This window comes from Budorcas taxicolor, chromosome 5 (assembly GCF_023091745.1).
Source record: "Budorcas taxicolor isolate Tak-1 chromosome 5, Takin1.1, whole genome shotgun sequence".
Classification (NCBI taxonomy): domain Eukaryota; kingdom Metazoa; phylum Chordata; class Mammalia; order Artiodactyla; family Bovidae; genus Budorcas; species Budorcas taxicolor.
In genome coordinates this window covers 50,938,736-50,958,910 of record NC_068914.1, presented here as the reverse complement: position 1 = coordinate 50,958,910, position 20,175 = coordinate 50,938,736, and the positions used below count along the sequence as shown (strand labels likewise).

Sequence of the window (20,175 nt, the reverse complement as noted above, 5' to 3'; positions counted from 1 at the left end):
TAGTCTAATCAATGTGAAGTAAAGAAATACTCTGTGTGCTGTTCAAATTCTCATTTAGTATGATTGTAGACTTGGTGTATATGCATTTTGGTGAAGATATGAGACAAAGTTAGTGTAAAAGTTGTCATTTGAAAAGCTTCAATTTTCCAAAAAACATACATATTGCTATTTCCATATCTTAATTCTTTTAGCCTCTGATTATTCCTACTTATTTTTATTTCCATTTCTATCATCCTAGTCACCCTATTCTCTGTATCACTATTATTTGTAGGATATTTGGTAGGAATTTTTTAGACTAATGCTAACTTTGAGAATGATCTTGTAAGACCCTGACTCCCAGAAAGTTTCAGTACCCGGCTTTCACCTAAAAATCACCCCAGCCCTGAGAAGCTTTTCTCTTTCCCCACGGGTAGGTACAGCCTTCAAACTAAAATCTTTGTGAGATCTGTCATGGAAGTCCTCTTACTAAAATGGGAGTCTAGTGGTATTTCCTTGACAGTTCAAGTAGTACTGAGGTCTTCTTGCCTTCTATTCTGAAAACACCTTTGGACTTACATTGGCTCTACTTACTAATCTTTAAGCTCCAGATCTTGGTACTAGGAAAGTATGTTTTAATGGCCCCTGACCTGGCCAGGAAACTTAGGGTTCTTTTGAAAATGTTGATGTGATGCAGTCTCCCACTAGAATTTAAGTTCCTTGGAAGTAGCAGCCATGCTGTTTTCACATTTATTTGTAGTGCTGGCTAATTAGTAGCTTAACGAATATACATCTAGTGAATTTAAAATGTACACTGTTTGAAAATTTTAGAGTAAAACACCCTATTTGCCTCTATTCATTTAGCACCTTGTGAAGCAGAAATACAGACCTTTATTTCTTAAACTTATCTTTTTGTAGATTCGTGGTACCCTAAAGAGCTGGACCAAATTGTGGTGTGTGTTGAAACCCGGTGTGCTGCTGATCTATAAAACCCAGAAAAACGGTCAGTGGGTAGGAACAGTCCTTCTGAATGCCTGTGAGATCATTGAACGTCCATCAAAAAAGGATGGCTTCTGTTTTAAACTTTTCCATCCTCTGGAGCAGTCTATTTGGGCAGTGAAGGTAGGTAAGCACTTGTTACACAGGCGAAAAGTAAGGGTGACAGTCTGTGAGTAGAACTGAGCCACGTCAGTGAGTGGCTGGCGAGCGGTTGCTGTCCTCTGCCAGAGCTTTCTTTCTGTCCGCAGCCCAGTTGTTCCTCCTCCTGTCTCTGCCCACAGTGAAATGTGCACCACAGTGCTCAGTTCATTTTACCTCTAAGATCAAACTTGAAAGTTTCTCCAGAAAATGTTTCTCAAATTTGTGTTGTACCCTATTCTCTCTCGTCTGTGGGGATTGTTTGTACTATTCTTTTAGTTTGCAATTACTAGCTTTGCTTTGTAATAGTGTATCTGGTTTACTGTGACTGTTTTTCTCTTGATCAATTTGTCAGACTCCCTAGAACAGAAGCTGCCTTTTCTTTTGGTGGTCTTTCCTGCAGGGATGTAAACTTGTGACTGGAAGCCTGTAAGCAGAAGGGGTCTTATTTACTCTTGAGAGGCAGCTTTCTTGGAAGATGGAGCTCTAATGCTTTTATAACTAAAAAGCATGACTGTGGTCACTCCTATGAATAGGAACAGAATAATGTTTGTAAATTTCTGCTTTGTGTCAGGGACTCTTTTCAGCATACTATATGGAATCTTTTTTTAAATTCTTTTACCTGTAAGGAGGATACAAATTTCTCCTATTACCCAGATAAAGAGATTGAGGCCTAAAGAAGTTACTTAAGTAGTTTTTCTAGTATGGAGTCATACAAGATTGAAACCCAGGCAATTTGACTCATGGGCCTACCCTATAGTGGTTCAAGGAACTGGACTGTAAATTATAAAGCCATTTGGAAACACCCAGGGGATACTGTAGGATTTGTTGAAATCATATTGATTTGTTTTTACTTTTTTCATTTTGAATGTTCCTCCTTACTTCCTGAGGTGTATGCTTCTTAAAACCCGTTTTATTCTTTGACAACTTAAAAAATTATTTTTCCCCAGACCTAGTAAAAGTTCATTTCTCTCTTTCTTATATTTCCAGCTGTTTCTTTAGGCTTTCAGAAATTTAGTATTTCTTAGCTAGTAGTTTTTGTAGTGTGGAAATTCTCCATTAAATTAAAATTTGGTCTAGTATGTTGAATTTTAGGCTTTTTAAAAATATGTAAACCATCTGCAGAGATACTATTAAGTGTTAACTATAAATTCAGTTTTCTGGTAAGGAAGTTAAGTTTGGTGGAAGAGGAAAGCTTTCCTGACTGCTTGACATTTGCTCTCAAGAAGCATGAAATTAACGCTTGCTTGCTTTTAAAAATTATAATCTATGCCTTACTTAGTTTATTTCAGATATAATGAATAATATAAAGTTGAAATCTCATAATACTATACACCATTTAATTGTTATTTTGCTTTTTAAGGGTCCAAAAGGTGAAGCAGTTGGATCAATAACTCAGCCCTTACCTAGCAGTTATTTGATCATCCGAGCCACTTCAGAGTCAGATGGTAAATAGAAATAATGGATTGGATTTTGATCCTCATTTTTAAGGGTTTATTTCATATATGACTGTGTTTTCCTTTGGGAAATTTGTCTTTAGTATGGAATTTCAGTAAAGGTATTACAATCATAAATTATTTAGAACACTGAATATTTATATCATCAACTTGATTGACAATCAGGGAAATCTGATAGAAAGGAAGCATTGTATATTGAGTGATAAATTAGCAGCCTGGAGTTTCTGCTTCATCTTTCATGACATATCAACACTCTCTTGGCTTGGCTAGTGTTCTCTGTGGTAATTCATTGTTTTGTCATTTTAGAAGTACATTTAATAGTATTTATATTTTATCATTAAATGTTAACATGAGACACCATGTGCATTGTTTTTCTTAACATAAGACATTCAAATTCGAGCTTCTCTTATGTACTTAATATTTCCTTCCTGAGGCAAACATAGGGAGGGTATAACTTATATGAGAGCAAATCATCTTTAAAACCTTAATAACTGGTAATGGATTTTTTTCCCCGACTTTTATGTTTTATAGTTTAGACCATCTTAGCTTATGTAACCTTCTAAAGTTGCCTTTCACTAGATGATTATTTTTTAAATTAAAATATCATATGCATGCATTTTCATTATGAAAATGATTTATTTGGCTGATTTTTTAGCATATCTTGAAACAAATATATATGACTTCTCAGAGCAATTAACATTTTTTTCTGCTAATATTGTTCTGAATTTTAATTTCAAAAATAGTTAGTAGGAGAGGAGGACTGAATTGGGAGTTTGGGATCGACATGTACACACTCCTGTATTTAAAAAGGATAACAAACAAGGACCTACTGAATGGCATAGGGAACTCTGCTCAACATTCTACAACAACCTAAATGGGAAAAGGTTTTGAAAAAGAAGAGAGATTTGCATATGTACAGCTGAATCACTTTGTTGTACACCGGAAAACAACATTGTAAATCAACTATGCTGCTGACTGCTAAGTCACTTCAGTCGTGTCTGACTCTGTGTGACCCCATCAGCTATAGTCCAATATAAAATAACATTTAAAAAAATATATATAGTCAACCACACATTAAAAAATTAAGTTGTTAATGTTTCTCCTGACTAATATGACAATAACATTATTTGTACAGGCATTTTTCTGACTTAAAATTGAGGTGCTAAACCTGGAATAGATGTCTTAGCAACAATAAAATATTAGTTTGTTTTCTAGTAGAAACGTAGTTCTTAGGTGTATTTTATGTACCTTTTTGGTATCTTCAAATTATACTATGTATTAACATTAGAAGGTTTTAAAAATTAAGTACACTTATTTTAGATTAAGTATATATCCTAATGTGCATTAATGCTATTTATTTACCAGTGGTTCTAGATATTTAGAATGCAAAAAGCATTTATTATACTGAAGAATTGCATTAAGCAATCCTGGAAGAATTTCATATTCTAATTAGCTTTTATAGTACATGTTTCTGAGAGAAATAATATGTTCAAAAGTTAACTGTGATAAATTGTTGGATGCTAGTTTTTCTAGTTCCTGGAGTTACACTGCTTTTGAATCTGCATTCTTCTAGGAAGGTGCTGGATGGATGCTTTGGAGTTGGCTTTGAAATGTTCTAGTCTTCTTAAACGTACAATGATCAGGGAAGGGAAAGAACATGACCTGAGCATCTCATCAGAGAGCACACATGTGACCCTGTATGGCTTATTACGTGCTAACAATCTCCACAGTGGTGACAATTTCCAGTAAGTAGATATTGCCACTCATACGGTGATTATTTTCAAGACTGTGTTATTCACTAGGTCAGTTGGCAAGCCAAGAATTTTTGTGTGATATTTAGGACTGAAACTTGTCTGCTTCAAACCCCTTTGTGTGCTTGCTCAGGCACTCAGTCATGTCTGGCCCTTTGCAACCCCATGGACCACAACCCCATGGCCCACAACCCCGTGGTTCCTCTGTCCATGGAATTTTCCAGGCAAGAATACTGGAGTGGGTTACCATTTCCTACTCCATTAAACCCTTATGGCCTGGTTTAAAATTTGTTTAGTTGCTACGATGAGGTGTAGAAAGTTCTCTGATTCTAGCGAATGTGAATTACTTGTTCTTTCCTAAATACAGCCATGCTAACAATCTTGTCTTTGTGTACGGTGTTCCCTCCTTAAGAATGATTTCTAGTCCTGCTTGCTTTTTTTCTATCATACTCCTGTGTCTTCTTCAAGGCCAGTCTCAATCTCAAATACTATATGTATTATATATTTCTTGCCTTATAAAAATGAGATGTAATTCATCCTTCTGTTGCTGTTCTGTAACACTGTTGTTTTGTTTTGTTTTGTTTTAAATGGGACTTGGCTTATTCTACCTGGTGTTTGTGGAATTCTTCTGTTATATGGTATTTCAAGTGTGAACTGAATCCTATTTTTGTTTTTTTTCCCCTGAGGCATTTGTTGTAGTTAATAGTAAAACAATGTTTCTCCAAGGAAAGAAGAGGTTCAGAGGGTCGCTGTGGTTCAGATCTCTTCCGTTGCTTTGCGAGAGAAATGGACCTCCCCGTTTCCCCCCTGGCCCAACCCTCGGCTTCTCTGTAGTCACTTACTCATATCGGCATTGAGGTTATTCTCCTCAAAGTTGAGCCGCTTCTCTCCTCTCCTCCCTGTAACCGGAACTGAACTTTTTCCTTCATTTTCTTTTGACTGTTTTTCTTTACTCTCTTTTAAAACTACCGTTACCTGATCTTTTACATGCTTTCTTTGTCGATCTATTAATGTAACCTGTAGCTTTATTTTTGGAAAAGGAAATGGCAGCCCACTCCAGTGTTCTTGCCTGTAGAATCCCATGGATAGAGGAGCCTGGTGGGCTACAGTCCATAGGGTCACAAAGCATCAGACACACCTGGAGTGACTGAGCAGCATAGCTTTGTTTTATCCAAGTATAGGAGCCTGAATGAGACAGGATGTGGGGGAGGGAGGTGCAGCTGATACAGGAATGGGTTTTTGCCGGGGCCTCTTCCCCTGGTCTTATTGAATACCAGGTAATCCTTAAATACTCTTATGTGGGGATCTTAAAAATTCATCTGCTTCACATATGTATTCATTAAAAATTTTTGAGCCTCTTTTCTTTGTATGTAATTGGATAATATAAATGTTGGATATGTTGAGGAAGCAGTGGTTTCTGGACATATAGATGGTCAGCCAAGTATTTAAAAGCAAGCACGGGAAATCATCAAATAGAAGTGATGATGAAGTCTTGGAACTGGATAGCTTGCCAAAGGGGGAGAGAGGATAAAGCAAAATAAAAGGGAAAGTAAAAACCACACTGTGAGGGGTAAAGGAGAGACTGAATGGTAAGAAAGCAAAGACAGGAATTTTAGACTTACTGTTTTTTAAAAATATGTGATTGTAAAGGATAAGAAAGGAAACAGCAAGTATTCAAAAAAATGAATTTGTATTAGGAGTTCTCTGATTAAACGTAGGAAGATTTTTAAAAACAGACACTAAAATAAGAATCAAATGGCGCTTCTAGGGCCTGTTACCTACCTCAGCATTATTAAAGTATCAGTCATATATAATGGCACCACGTAGTCATTCGTAAAGAGCTTTATAAAATTTTCATACCAAATGAAATGCACAGGTACTTTGTCAAATAAGAAATTTCTAAAAAAAAAATTGATTTTGGAAATGATTTGTTTAATTATTTCATTTTTATGCAGATTAGCAACCCTAATCATGTAAGTAAGAATAAGGTTGGATATAGCAGTTTAACAATTTTAGGCTGAAAGTTCATTTCCTTAAGCTGAAATTTCCATTTCTAATTCTTCCTGGATTTTTTTCCAAGGTTAAACTTACCAATCAAGTATTAAATCAACATAATTGCCTCATATGTTTCCTCCTTTATTTTTGGAATTATTATGAGTGAATTTGGAGACCTTTACAGGTAGAAAGTCATAATTCGTGTTCACTTGAGAATCTGGTGGTCTTGACCTGAAGTTTTTCTTCAGACCAGAAGTGATAGGTTGATTCAAACATTCAAGTGATGTTTGTAAAACTAAGAAAAAATTATAGCAAGAAATAGTCTAAAATTTTTGTTTTGAAAAATTTAGACCTAAAGGATAAAGTAAAGAGCTTAGAGTGTCATCTTTTAATATTTTCCAAGTTTTTGTTTCTCTATGCCCCCATTTATCTGTGAAGTGAGAATAATCATTTTACTTATCTCATAGGGCATTTTTACAATTAAATGAGTTAAACTATGTATATAAAACACTTAGAATGGTGTCCAGCACATAGTAAATTCTCAGTAAGTGTTACATATCATACTTACTTATAAATTAAGTATCCTTAATCTCCTTTATCCTTCCTGCTAATGATTCTTTCCCTTAAGGTTAAATGATAGTGAAATTGAACGACAGCATTTTAAGGACCAAGATATGTATTCTGATAAATCTGATAAAGAAAACGATCAAGAGCATGATGAGTCTGACAACGAGGTGATGGGGAAGAGTGAGGAAAGTGACACAGACACGTCAGAAAGGCAGGATGACTCATACATTGAGCCTGAGCCTGTCGAGCCTTTAAAGGAGACCACCTACACTGAGCAGAGCCATGAAGAACTCGGAGAGGTAACAGCTTGTGATGTTCAAAGGTTTTTACTTTCTGTGAACTTTATAGATGAAATTGAAGATATTTGTATGACTTATTGCTTATTTTCCTAAAAGAGAATAGTATTCATATAATACTTATTTTAAACAGCTAAACATATATACTCATACAAATGCCAATATAGTATATTGAATTTAAAGTTTCTATTATCTTATTTCTTTTGAAATAAGATACTCCTTGATATTATTGCCAGATACAAAGTAAACTGCAGGGAAGTGTGAATTTATAACTTTCTTGTTGCTAAGGCATAGAAGTAAACATAGTCTAAATAGAGTATGATATTTTTTAGAATGGATTCTTTGAAAATATCATTCACTTTAGTGTCTCTTGCAACTACCCTTTTACTAAATTTTATAGCTATTGACTAATTGCCTAATGGGTTATTTTCACATTTTGAGAATGCTCAGAATAATCCTATAGTAAATTATTTTTTTTCTACATTAGCTGTCTTATCTATATACATATCCATGCGTCTGAAATGAATACAGTATTTCAGTATTTTTTGTTAATTGCAAAAGGCAGGGGAGGCATCTCAAACAGAAACTGTATCTGAAGAAAATAAAAGCCTTATCTGGACTTTGCTGAAACAAGTTCGTCCTGGCATGGATCTATCCAGGGTGGTCCTGCCTACATTTATTTTGGAACCCCGTTCTTTCCTGGATAAACTTTCAGATTACTACTATCATGCAGATTTCCTATCTGAGTAAGTAAATTCTCATTTCTTAAGAGATGCTTCATGGTTTTAGAGATTTTTCAGAGTGCTAATTTCAGTTGTTGGTTTCCCCGGTGGCTTAGATGGTAAAGTGTCTGCCCACAGTGCAGGAAACCTGGGTTTGATCCCCGGGTCGGGAAGATCCCTTGAAGAAGGAAATGGCAGCCCACTTCAGTACTCTTGCCTGGAGAATCCCATGGACAGAGGAACCTAGTAGGCTGTCCATGGGGTCACAGAGTGTCAGACATGTTGTTATGCTGTACCCAAATCAAGCTCTAATGAGATCCTGTTCTCTCTTCTCCACCACTAGTATAGTTGACCTTAATAAGAAGTATGTTTAATGCTTTGCTGTGATGTTTCAATTTATGAGGTCAAATGGGGTGATCTCAAGCTTGAGGAAGACAGGAATTCTGCCTCTGCCTTGACAGCACTGCCCTCAAAGGCTCCTGACCTGTGTACTAACCCAGCACGGGGAGAGCTGGCTGGCGTTCTCTGTTCTCCTCACCTGAGGCCTCATGCAGGTCCTGTCCTAGGGTTTCTGCTTGTGTTTGTGCTTATCCTCTCTGTATGCAATAAGGCGTGTGCAGCTTACTGCATCCGGAACACCCGGCCAATTGCTGGCTCATGGCATAAATCCCCACTCTCTTTGTTTTTCTTCCTGCCAGCTGATCCTGGGTGTAATTCTGAAAAAGGCAGGCCTGTGAAAGAGGTGGAGGAGGATCTGCCTGCCTCCTTCCCAGCCGTTTCTTGGAGAACCATACTTTTCAAGGTTCCACCTGCTGCCCCCGTTTCAGCAGCAGTTTCAAGGAGCTGTGTTTTCTGAGATACAAGGTTCTGGCCTTGTGACCTGATTTTTAGATTCTTCATCAGTATCTGTATTCAGTTTATTAGTGAATTAGTTTATTAATGAATATTGCAAGGAAAAAAAGCATAAGCTGATTCAAAGGATAATTTATAAAACTGTGGGAGATTTTTGCAAATTAAGTCATACATTAAGTGTTAAGCTCCCTAAAATAAAAAGAGTTCTAAACCAGTGCATGAAAATGATCAATAACTTAATAGAAAAAAGAGTGGAAGAAATGACCAGGCAGTTTAAAAATGAAGTATAGGAACAAAGAATTCTGCAGGCAAGAATACTGGCGTGGGTAACCATTCCCTTCTCCAGGGGATCTTTCCAACCCAGGGGTCGATCCCAGGTCTCTTGCACTGCAGGCAGATTCTTAAGGCTTCCGCGGTGGCTCAGGTGGTAAAGAATCTGCCTGCAATGCATAAGACCTGGGTTCAGTCCCTGAGTCAGGAAGATCCCCTGGAGAAGGGAATGGCTACCCACTCCAGTACTCTTGCCTGGAGAATCCCATGGACAGAGGAGCCTGGTGGGCTGCAGTCCATGGGGTCACAGAGAGTTGGACATGACTGAGTGACCAACACACACAATAGAGACACGTCCTTAAACATGTAAACTTAACTTTAAATAAGAAAAGTTCAAATTCAAACCATAGTAAGATCTATTTTTCCATCCATCTTATTGACCAAAAACCTAAATGTTCTTATACCTCAGTTCTCCTTTCTTTTATCTACCCTAGAAACTTATTTCTCTCAGAATATGAGGCAGGTTCCTATGAATCACAATAAGATCTTGAGAGATGCCCATTTCCCCAAATTGAGAGATGGTACTTCAGGCAACACACAGTGTTGGGGAGGTTGTGTGGGGCAGCAGGCGCTCGTAGACTGCTGCTGGCTCATCCAGACTTGCACGGTGCCTTTGAAAGAAACCTGGCAGTCTTTACCAAAATTATGTCAATGCATTCAATCCTGTGATCCAGTAATCCTACGTCTGAGAATAACTCCTACAGATACAACTTTACATATACAAAATGATACACATACAAAATTGTGGTGGCAGGGCTTAAAATAGCAAAAGATTAGATAACTCAAGTGTCCAGCCACAGTTGACTGGTTAAGTAATGTATGGTGTATCCACACTAAGGAAGAGCTCTGTAGACTGATTTAGAGGGATCATCAGGACTTTATGTGTGTGTGTAAAAAAGCAAAGTACAAAAGTACAAAAGAATGCATTGTTTCCTCTCCCCTTTAGAGAAAAAGGCTATATATTATATTTGCTTCCTTATACTTTAAGAAAACTGTGCATAAAAAGAAACATTTTAAAAAGAAAGTTGCCTATGGTAGGTTAAGTAGGAAGAACATGGAGCAATGGGGCAATGGCAAGACTGTATACTTTTTATATTGCTTTGGAGTTTGAACTATGTATATGCATGTAAAGTTTTAAATAAACTTCATAAGAGAATTTAAAGCAAGAAAAGAAGAGCACAATCAGAGGGATAACTCCCGAAAAGTTCAACAACTTTAAGTTGGCACAGTTGTCAGCAAGCCTAGGCCTAGCCTCTTCCATCTCACACTGCATCTCAAAAATCACCATATTGGACCTTTAGACATGCTTAAAGGGAGTAGTATAAATAGTTAAATTGCTATGTTTGTGTGTATGTGTGTGTGTATATATATATATGTATATATATGAAACTTCTCAGATAGACTTCTAAAAAACAACACAATCAGTGTTTTGCTATGTTCCAGCAATAACAGAAGGGCAAGGGGACAGGTGAGTCATAGCTTCTAAAACTCTCTTTTAAAATGAAAATTGTCTTTATCTATTAAATTGGTAGTTATTAAATAACTCTGGAAAATCAGTTGGTAGCAAATAGGGGAGATTCAAGTCTAAAGATGGGGTTAAAACCTTTTTGATCGATATAAATTATTTTGTCTTCCATATTGGTGATTTGAAACTTCTTCATTTTATACTAGGGACTAAAAGGGCACATAGTCATGTGCTTCAGAGAGGCAATTTCATGAAAGAGGCTGATGTACTATAGCACTCACCAGCTACTGTTGATCACTTCTAATTAACATCACCAGCTGAAAATAGACTAGATCAAGTGCACATGGTCCTTTTCTGGCATAAAGGACCAAAGACTTCTAATGAAATCATTAGCAAGACTGCTTGGCCATTGCTTCAGCATTGCAAATGCTAGGGATCAGGCAGTGTGTGAATCTCAGAATCTATTTTTATTTTTTTCAATCACAATTTCAAATAGAACTCCTAGCAATATATGGGATTCTATAGAACCCCAGTTGAGAAACCTTGGTTTAGAGAGTTTTCAAAAACTACTTAAGCAGAGGCTGGGGCAGTATATCAAATAATAAGAAAAAGGGGGAGAAAAATAACTAGATTATGCAAAATGATTCTTGCATACTGATTGACATGGTTACTTTTACCGTCTGTTTTAAATATGAATTGTATACTTTCCTATCATTTCATATTCAGTTGTTGGCTTCATTAATATTAGGGAGACTTTGTGATATGTTCTATAAAATTTTTGCATGTTATCATTTTGTTTTTTAGGGCTGCTCTTGAAGAAAATCCTTATTTCCGTTTGAAGAAAGTAGTGAAATGGTATTTGTCAGGATTCTATAAAAAGCCAAAGGTAGTGTTTATGTTTTACTTTCTTTAGCCTTATATATTTTGGGGGGGTTATCTTAGATTATTTATGAATAATTACATTGCAAGCCCTCTTTCAATTAGCAAAATTGCAGAATACTTGTTTAGACCTATATTCTGATTGAAGTCATTTAGTTTCATTTCATGTCATTATAATTTTATAAGGATAATTCTCAGATGATACAGTTAAGCCCATCTTGACTGGTTTAAGTTAGTACTTTGAATCTTCCATGTTTATGATTTGAAACTTGTATGTTTTTTACTAGGGACTGAAGAAACCTTATAATCCTATACTTGGTGAGACTTTCCGTTGTTTGTGGATTCATCCCAGAACAAACAGCAAAACTTTTTATATTGCTGAACAGGTATTAGAAATGCTTGTTATAGAAGAAAAACTGATTTGGAAGTTAAGATTTTTTTTTTAAGAGAAAATATTAACTCAGTAAACTCACTGTTGATTAACCTTTCTTATGAGTGAACATTTGATAAGCATTTAACCTCTTAATACTGACTACTACTAAATACCATATTCTCTTACAGTCATAGAATCCTGTGATCAAAAATAAGTCTTTATTTTTCTTGCTTTGCTCTCTGTTTTTCCTTTGGACCAGATACTTCAGTGGTTCTCCAATTCCTGAATCAAATTTGAACCCATTTCTCTAACATTCAGAGTCCTCCATCTCTTTCTAAATTTATCTCACATTGCTGGCCTTTTGGGACTTCCCTGGTGGCTCAGCTGGTAAAGAATCCGCCTGCAATGTGAGAGACCTGAAGTCGATCCCTGGTTTGGGAAGGTCCCCTGGAGAAGGGAACAGCTACCCACTCCAGTATTCTGGCCTGGAGAATTCCATGGACCGTGTAGTCCATGGGACCGCTGAGTCAGATACCACTGAGCGACCTGCGCTCACCTGCCTTTGTAAGCACTCCACAGTGGTCTGATCTGTGAATTCACAATTAGATAACCTGATACTGTACTTTTTTGCCTCGTTATTTTAAATTTAATTCTCCAACCCTATTTCTTCCCAGATACTCATCTAAATAAATTCTGGCCTGCTTATCTTTCATATAGGGAGTGTAAGGAGGATGAGAATACAATGTGTTATTTGAGAAACCTTTGTCTTCCCAATAAATTTTGATGTACTCCTCAGATTGAAAGCACTTTATCTGTATTAGTTTTTTAAATGATTGCATTTTAGTTTGCTGTAATTCTTCACTAACTTGAGAAGCTTAAGAAGTGATTTATTTTATCTTTGGCTCATTTTAGAAACCTTAAGATGTATATGTATCAAAATATTAATTATTAAAATGACATATTTGTTAAAGCTTTTGTTAGATTCTTAAGCCTATTCAGTAATCTACATGAAGAATAGACACTGTATTAGTTATTCATTGCTGTATAACAAAACTTAATGGCTTAAGACAACAAACAGTTATTATTTCGTATAATAAGGTTAGGAATCTGAGAGCTGTTTAGCTGGGTGGTTCTGGCTCAGGATCTCTCCTGAGGTTGAGGTCAAGATGTCAGCCAGCTTTGCAATCTTCTGAAGGCTTCTGGGCTGAAGGATTCTGCTTCCAAGGTCATCACATGGCTTTTGAGAGGAGGTCAGTACCTTATCACATGGGCCTCTCCATAGTTGTTCACAACATGGAAGCTGGCTATTCAGAGCTAATGATTTGAGAGAGATGTGCACACATCAAGATACATGCTGCCTTACAGCCTAATTTCAGAGGTGACATACTATGACTTCCACACAAACTGACCCGGGTGCAGTGGGCACAGTGTAAACGGAGCTCCTCCATTGCTGTGAATACCAGGAGGTGGGTTTCCTTGAGACACATGTTGGAGATTGGTTCCTACAATCAACAATATTTAATTTTACTGTTAAATACTTACCAAGTATTTCTTTTAATTCATTATTAGAATATACTTCTAAGACTTGAGCTTTTGATAATATCACAGTAATATGCTTATAATTATTATATTTTCATGTATGTCTCCTGTATCCAACAGGTGTCTCATCATCCACCAATATCTGCCTTTTATGTCAGTAACCGAAAAGATGGATTTTGCCTTAGTGGTAGTATCCTGGCCAAGTCCAAGTTCTATGGTGAGTCTACCCATGTCTCAATCTATACACTTTTCCGGGATGTAGTATCTTCTGGTGAGCTTTAATATAGACAATGTCTTGTACTGTTTTCAACAAGGGGTTTGTATGTCATTTTAAGTATCAGTTTTACTTGGATAATGCCTTTTCATTTTCGTTGTTTTTCTTTGTTCATTCATAAATAGAGGTTTCATCTATGTGTAAATTTACCGCAAACACCACTTATCAAAAGACAGAATAATGACTGTCCACTGTAGCTCGCCATTTTAGTCCACAATATATTTCTTTTGCCTTTAGCTCTACCAAGATTTTTTGTTTCATTTCAGTGTACCTGAGGGGTTGATCTTTTGATTTAGTCTTCGAATAGAGAGAGAGAGAATCTAAATACAGTTAAAATACTTGTCCAGAGTCCAATACTGAAAGTAATAATATTTTTACCTTGAGTCAAGTAACATGCTACTAAAAACTTTTGTAAAAAAAAAAAAAAGAAAATAAAGAAATAGGTACAGTAGGAAATCTTAATCTAAAACCTGTGACAATTCAAACAAGCAGATCATCCCTTGATGCTTGCTTTGTTTGGCTTTTGAGTTTGATTTTTTTTTTTTTTTTTGGCCTAGTTTTATGTTTCGCTTGTTTCTGAGTGTGATCATTTTCTTCTGAAAGTGCGTGTATTTGAGTTTTTCCCCACTGTACCCTTCATCTCTTCATGTCCCTTCCCTGACTGTAGTGTAGATAGCTTTTGTGAATGTGTGTTCTACCCTTGTAGAATTTTTATTGAGTACCAACTACATAGCTCGCTTTCCAGGATTACTTGCAGCTAGCCTCCTTTTTTTCAGTATCATAGTGAATATAGTTGTGTATATCAGAGCTGTCTGTTCCTTTGTAATTTGAAAGGATTTACTAAGTTCAGACTTTGTAGGGGCAGTTTTTTAATAACTTCCTCATTTCTTCTTTGGTTATTGACTTGCTCATATAGAAACTTCTTGCTTGGAGAGTGTGATAACTTATTTTGTTTTAGGAATTGGTGCATTTTCTTGAATCTAAATTAAGCTAAATTTAATGACATCTGGGCAGAGTGTATTCCTCCTAACAAGTAGTCTCTTGACATTTTGATATACTAAATTATCAGTTTTTCCTTTGATGTTTTTTGCTTTTGATGTCACAGAAAAATCCTTTCGCACTTCAGCTTATGTAATAATTCACTTATATATTCTTATATTTTTATGCTTTCATTGATCTTTAATTTGCCTGGAACTTACTTTGATGTATATATTGTGACTGGAGTGAAGCAAGAACACAACTTTCCTTTCCTAAAAGCCAATTAATTTTCTCAGGGTCTGTTTATAAATGATTTTTAGCGTCATTATTTCCTGTTTCAGGTTCTGTCTTCCCAGGTCTGTTGATCTGTTTTTTCTTATATCACTAGGCTTTGCCCTAAGAACCATTTATTTTTAAATGGGTTTCTTATATCCTGTGGAGCAGGTGAAATATAGGTACTTAGCCACTTTGCTATGGGTTAAATAATTTATCATCACTTGGGAAAGCTGCTCTTGTTTTTCAAATAGTATGCGTGAACTATCAATTTCATAATCAGAATACGAGTTAAGATTTTGGAATGCTGAACCCCAGTCTTGACTTACCAAATCACAATCAATGGGCTCAAGAATATACATTTTTATAATCTCCTCAGGTAATTCTAATGTACACTATAATATGAAATAGCTGATGATACAATGTTAAATGAAAAGCAGAATACATCTATGCTCTGAGTCACCTCTACTTTAAAAGTATTCATGTTTTTGAAGTAAAAGTAAACGTGTTCATGTTTAGGAAAAAAAATCAATATTTCATGATTAACCTGAATTATAGAATTATGGATAATTATCTTTGGATTTTTCAGCTTGCCCATGAAGAACACATGTTTCCTTTAAAATAAGGAAACATTCAGTTATTTTAAGATATAATATGACTATAAATACAATATAATAAAAGATAAATGATTTAATGATAAGCCAGCACATGTATACAGTTGAATACAAAAGATCTGTGTGGTTTTACTGTGTTGAAAATGTATATGGACAGCAATGTCTGAATAAAGCCCTCCCGGACCATCCTTCTCTGTACCTCTGCCCTAATACCAAAAGCAGCTGCCTGAAGGTATTAAAGAGAGAGCAGCTGCAGGCAAATTCAGTGGGAAGTCCACAGTCATAGGACAGAAATCACACAGAATGAGTCCTTGCTTCTCAGATCCTGGTTACATACGGTTAACAGGGTAAACCGGTAGAAACATTGCAACCTTTGCAGCCTGGAGCACCCAACGCTAAATTTGAAGAAACCATGGCCCCTAGACAGAGAATGGGCACCTGGAAAGGAAAAGGGCCAGAGAGGGGGATCCCAAATTTACTGTCGTGAAATCGTCCACAACGTTCTCTGACTTCCTTTCAGTGCCTGTAGGCTCTGCCGCAGTTCGGATCCTTTTATTCCTGGTTTGTGTTCTTTATTTTGATCCGTCTGTATCGATTCTAGGCTTCCCTAATTTTCTGAGTTATCTGTCCACTTTATACACTGATGTCTGCTCATCCTTATTTCCTTTCTTCTACCTACTTGGAATTTAATTAGTTCTTTTTCTAATTTCATAGGGTCAAAAGTCAGATCACTGATTTGAATTTTTCTTTTTTTCTAATTTAAGTTGTAAATTTCCGTCTAAGCACCCTTTTCTACTGTAGATATCTGATAGATGTTCTCAATATGTTTTGTTTGTTTTGAAATGGTTAAATTATTTTCTGTGAAATTTAATAAGTAATATTTATTTCAGGAAACTCATTATCTGCAATACTAGAAGGAGAAGCACGGTTAACTTTCTTGAATAGAGGTGAAGATTATGTAATGACAATGCCATATGCTCATTGTAAAGGTAAATATTTTTTATACTTGTTAGATTTCCCCTAAATCTTCTTTTTAAGTAAATGTATTTGACCGTAATTTGTTATGTTTTGAGATTGATGGAGTTACTTGGCCTTTTGTTTGAAAGTGTCCTTGATTTACAGATACGCAAGATCATTGTTATCATCTGCTGAATACTTGTATGGTGAATTAATTCACCACAGTGGACTTTCTGTGACATGTATATTAGTTTCAGTTCAGTTCAGTCGCTCAATCGTGTCCGACTCTTTGCGACTCCATGAATCGCAGCACGCCAGGCCTCCCTGTCCATCACCATCTCCCGGAGTTCACTCAGACTCACGTCCATCGTGTCCGTGATGCCATCCAGCCATCTCATCCTCGGTTGTCCCCTTCTCCTCCTGCCCCCAGTCCCTTCCAGCATCAGAGTCTTTTCCAATGAGTCAACTCTTCGCATGAGGTGGCCAAATATTAGTTTGGTAGAGACTAATTTGTAATAATGGAATTTCATTTGCCTTATCTGCAAGTTGTAAAATTTGATGAGACTGACTATTATTTCAGAATCTTTGAAAGTGATTTTCATTTTTTTGTACCATTACGCAGTCCTTAAATATTAATTTACTGCTTTTCACTATAACAGGCTCCTTAAAATTTTTCTCATCCTTATTTGGCAATTTCTTAAAAATTAATGTATTATGCTTTTCTCTCATTATTTAGTATACAGATAAAGATATTAAATAACAACTATCAGGACAGGACAGGCACTCAACTATTCTGTGCACTCTACATTTATAAACACATCTAATCATTCCAGTAGCCCTATAAATTAGGTAATATTATCTTTGTTTGATGGACAAGCAAAATGAGGCAGAAAGAGGTTAACACAAGCTCTGCAATATGTACTGCAGTTCTATACAGCATCATCTTAAACACTCTGCTCCATCATTACGTATACCATCCTTTCCAACCCATTTCTTAAAAATAGCTTTTTAGGGTAATTATCCTCTATTTTAGGAACTGATTCATGAAAACATAGAAATTACTTAATATGGCCTTATTTCACAATGAAAAAACTTGTAAGGGTTAGGAATCTTACCTAAAGCCAGACCAGCTAGTTAGTAAGAATGCTGAGACTAAGCTCTAGGCTATTTGAGCCCATCCATTGTACCATGAATCTACCTGGTACTAAGTACAAGACTGCCAACTTGTGGCCTCCGGCTGGATAATTCTTAAAGCTTCGTGTATGGTTCTTGAAATAAGCATGAAGTGAAACATTTGAAATCATGATTTGATAAATATATTTTTTAAATTTTGGAATAAGTAAAATAATATTTTATGTAGATAAATACCTGATGCCAGACCTAAATAGCAACAAGGAAAACTTTTCATAGCATGGTTTATATTGCAGGGAAAAAAGAGGAAATTATAGCCTCCTGTGAATGAGGAAGTTGTTATTTTCTACCTTTGTATATATTTTCTAAGATGTGTTCCCTAAATCAATAGTCTCAAATTGTTTTATAAAGCAGGAATTCCACAGTCAAATAACTTGGGAACATTGCATAGTCTGTTCCTCTCTTGAAAATTAGCATTGTGTATTTGCATATTAAAGACTGCCATGGGAGTTTAGTCCAGCTTGGAAGGCATTATGCTAAGATGTAAAGTCAGGTAGAGAAGGACAAATACAGTGTATCACTTGTACATGGAATCTAAAAAATACAACAAACTAGTGAATATAACAAAAAAAGCACATTGGCAGATATAGAGAACAAACTAGTGGTTACCAGTTGGAGTGGATTTTAGTGGTAGGGAAGTAGAGGGCACAGCTATTGGGTGTAAGATAGGCTCAAGGATGTGTATACAACATGGGGAAAATAACCAAGATTTTCTAATAACTGTAAATGGAAAATAATCTTTAAAAATTGTATGAAAATTTTTAAATTTTTAAAAATTCTATCTGAAATGTTTAAAAAATCAAATTGAAGAAAGACAAGACCTGTCATAGTATGATTATATGCAAAATGAGTTTATATAGTTTCTGTGCATACATGGTAAAAATATACCAACTATGGAAATGATAAACATGGGGGAAAAAGAATTTAGTCCAAGAACATAGACACACACACACAGCCTGTTTAACTCATCAAACTCAGAATTTCCCCAGCTTTTAGTCAAGTGCCAAAATGGGGAGATTTTTAAATTTATCTTACGCAGTTGACTATCGTGGTTTGCAGTACTTACTTTTTATAACGTCACCATAACGCTGAATTAATGAATGCCAAACTATTGCTCCTAGAGGAAACACATGGTGAGGTTCTCATGAGCCTTCTGTCACCTTATTCTCATCACCCAGTCAAAACATAACTTCGTTTTTATTTGTGTGCTTAGTCGCTCAGTCATGTGCGACCCCACGCCCTGGAGCCCGCCAGGCTCCTCTGTCCATGGGGATTCTCCAGGCAAGAATACTGGAGTGGAGCTATGCCCTCCTCCAGGGGATCTTCCAACCCAGGGATCAAACCCAGGTTTCCTGCATTGCAGGCAGATTCTTTCGAGACAAGGATTGCTTTCTTTCTCGTGGTATATGTTTTTGATTCATTAACATTGAATTAATAGCCAGCAGCACTATAACGCATGCCTAAACCAAGCATTAACGCACGTATTTGCCCTGTAAGGCACATCACAGTCTTCTGTGCTTAGGAACACCAGAGAGCACTTTAGCACTACATTTGGGGGATTGTAAATAGTAAAATCACCCACAAGAAGCACGAAAATGTGGCACTGAATCCACTGCATAGAAGACTCTGCATGAGCAATGAAACCAGAAATCAGTGTCTCGCATTGTTTGACTTCATCTCCAATGTGCACATTGGACAACTCAAATATTTCACCACTCTGCACACATCCATGAATGAGTACAAAAATCAAAAATGCTCTGGGTAGGGACTCCTAACTTATTTTGGTGAGAATAGGGAATTCCCTGGTAGGAATAGGGAATTCCCTGGTCAGGACTTTGACTTTCACTACAGGGCGCATGGGTTTGATCCTTAGTGGGGGAACTGGAAACTAAGATCCTACATGCTGTGTGGTACAGCTTAAAAAGAAAAAAGAAGAAAAAGGTATTTTAGTGAGAGTATTAATTTGCAAATGTAGAATCTGCAGGTGATGTGGATCGACTGTTATCTTTTTAAATCCTTCAAAACCAACTTTGTGTGTGTATTATTGATTGTTATTGGAGAGGATAGAATCCTCTTGAATTATTAGTTTCTGCTAGAAGGAGATTAAATTATAAAGTTCTGCTTGTGATAAGCCATTGCCTCTCTCTTCAAACTTTTATCAAAATTGTGTTTTTTTTTTTTCGTTAGGAATTCTTTATGGCACAATGACACTGGAGCTTGGTGGAACAGTCAATATTACATGTCAAAAAACTGGATACAGTGCAATACTTGAATTCAAACTAAAGGTTAGTAGAGAGTGATAGGAGGTGTCACCTAGTTAATGAGGAGCTATGCTATAAATACTGAACAAAGAGCACAATTTTGTTCCTAATTGAAAACTAAATATGAGAACACAGAATTCATGAAAAGGCAGCCTTGGAAGATTCAAATCAATAGAAAGCTGGATTTTCTTAGTTAATAAAACTGTTGGCGAGTGAGTGAGTGAGTGAAAGTCTCTCAGTAGTGTGCGACTCTTTGCAACCCCATGAACTATATAGTCCATGGAATTC

At 36.3% G+C, this 20,175-nt stretch overlaps 1 protein-coding gene across 1 annotated transcript in view; it reads left to right on the top strand.

The window, feature by feature from the left end:
• The window catches only part of OSBPL8 (oxysterol binding protein like 8), a 131,197-nt gene that overhangs the window by 96,972 nt on the left and 14,050 nt on the right, over nucleotides 1-20,175 (top strand). Inside the window, 10 exon segments of the mRNA XM_052640309.1 lie at nucleotides 895-1,098; nucleotides 2,477-2,561; nucleotides 4,144-4,315; nucleotides 6,945-7,182; nucleotides 7,741-7,925; nucleotides 11,353-11,434; nucleotides 11,715-11,813; nucleotides 13,460-13,556; nucleotides 16,369-16,467; nucleotides 19,814-19,911. Of these exon segments, the coding sequence (XP_052496269.1) occupies nucleotides 895-1,098; nucleotides 2,477-2,561; nucleotides 4,144-4,315; nucleotides 6,945-7,182; nucleotides 7,741-7,925; nucleotides 11,353-11,434; nucleotides 11,715-11,813; nucleotides 13,460-13,556; nucleotides 16,369-16,467; nucleotides 19,814-19,911 (1,359 nt within the window).